The sequence below is a fragment of the Chrysochloris asiatica genome, unplaced genomic scaffold (genome assembly GCF_000296735.1).
Source record: "Chrysochloris asiatica unplaced genomic scaffold, ChrAsi1.0 scaffold00354, whole genome shotgun sequence".
NCBI classification, from domain to species: domain Eukaryota; kingdom Metazoa; phylum Chordata; class Mammalia; order Afrosoricida; family Chrysochloridae; genus Chrysochloris; species Chrysochloris asiatica.
The window spans coordinates 1,800,259-1,801,121 of record NW_006408872.1 but is presented as its reverse complement, the minus strand read 5'-3'; the positions used below and the strand labels follow the sequence as shown (position 1 = coordinate 1,801,121).

General features: G+C 46.0%; 1 protein-coding gene across 1 annotated transcript in view; it reads left to right on the top strand.

Annotated features, from left to right (window-relative positions):
* OBSCN (obscurin, cytoskeletal calmodulin and titin-interacting RhoGEF) overlaps nucleotides 1-863 on the top strand; it is a 247,856-nt gene that overhangs the window by 99,177 nt on the left and 147,816 nt on the right. Inside the window, 1 exon segment of the mRNA XM_006876128.1 lies at nucleotides 282-557. Within this exon segment, the coding sequence (XP_006876190.1) occupies nucleotides 282-557 (276 nt within the window).

Below are 863 nucleotides of genomic sequence, written 5' to 3'. Positions count from 1 at the left end.
CAAGAAGAATGAAGATTATCATATGTGAAAGACTAACTAGCTGCTAAGCTGGAACATCCTCACTGTCTTCCAGTCTTAGAAATTTCTCCTGATTCAGTACATCCTTAAATTGCAGTGCTCTGACAAGGGTCTTATATGTACGAACACAATTCTAACATCCCAGAGGACACATGTCATCATTGTGTTCAAGGGGAAATTTATTGAACTCTGATGCTTTGGTGTCTGTGTAATGGGCTGGTACTAGGTTTGTTCTCTAACCATGTTTCCCTCCCTGTCCCCAGAGCCCACAGTGGTGTTTGCCAAGGAGCAGCCAGTGAAGAGTGAGGTGCGGGCTGAGGCGGGGGCCAGCGCCACACTGAGCTGTGAGGTGTCCCAGGCCCAGACACAGGTGGTGTGGTACAAAGACGGAAAGAAGCTGACTTCGAGCTCAAGGGTACATGTGGAGGCCACGGGCTGTGGGCGGCAGCTGGTGGTGCAGCAGGCGGGCAAAGCAGATGCTGGCGAGTACACCTGTGAGGCTGGGGGCCAGAAGGTCTCCTTCCGTCTGGATGTCATAGGTGGGTCCTCGGGGGCAGCCTCACTTGAAAATGATAGTGTGACTTTAAGACGTCAACAGATCATTGTGTTGTTTCTTGACTCATTTTATGAAGCTAAAATAAATCTGATACTAAATCTTGACAAAGACACCATAAGAAATCTGCATAAGGGACCAATAGCCCTACGAATACATATGTAACTATCATAACAAAATACTTGCAGACCAAATCCCTAAGCATATTAGAAGGATTATACACAAAGTGTGATTTATCTCAGAAATGTCAGGATGGTTCAGCATTAGAAAATCAATTATTATAGAACACCAC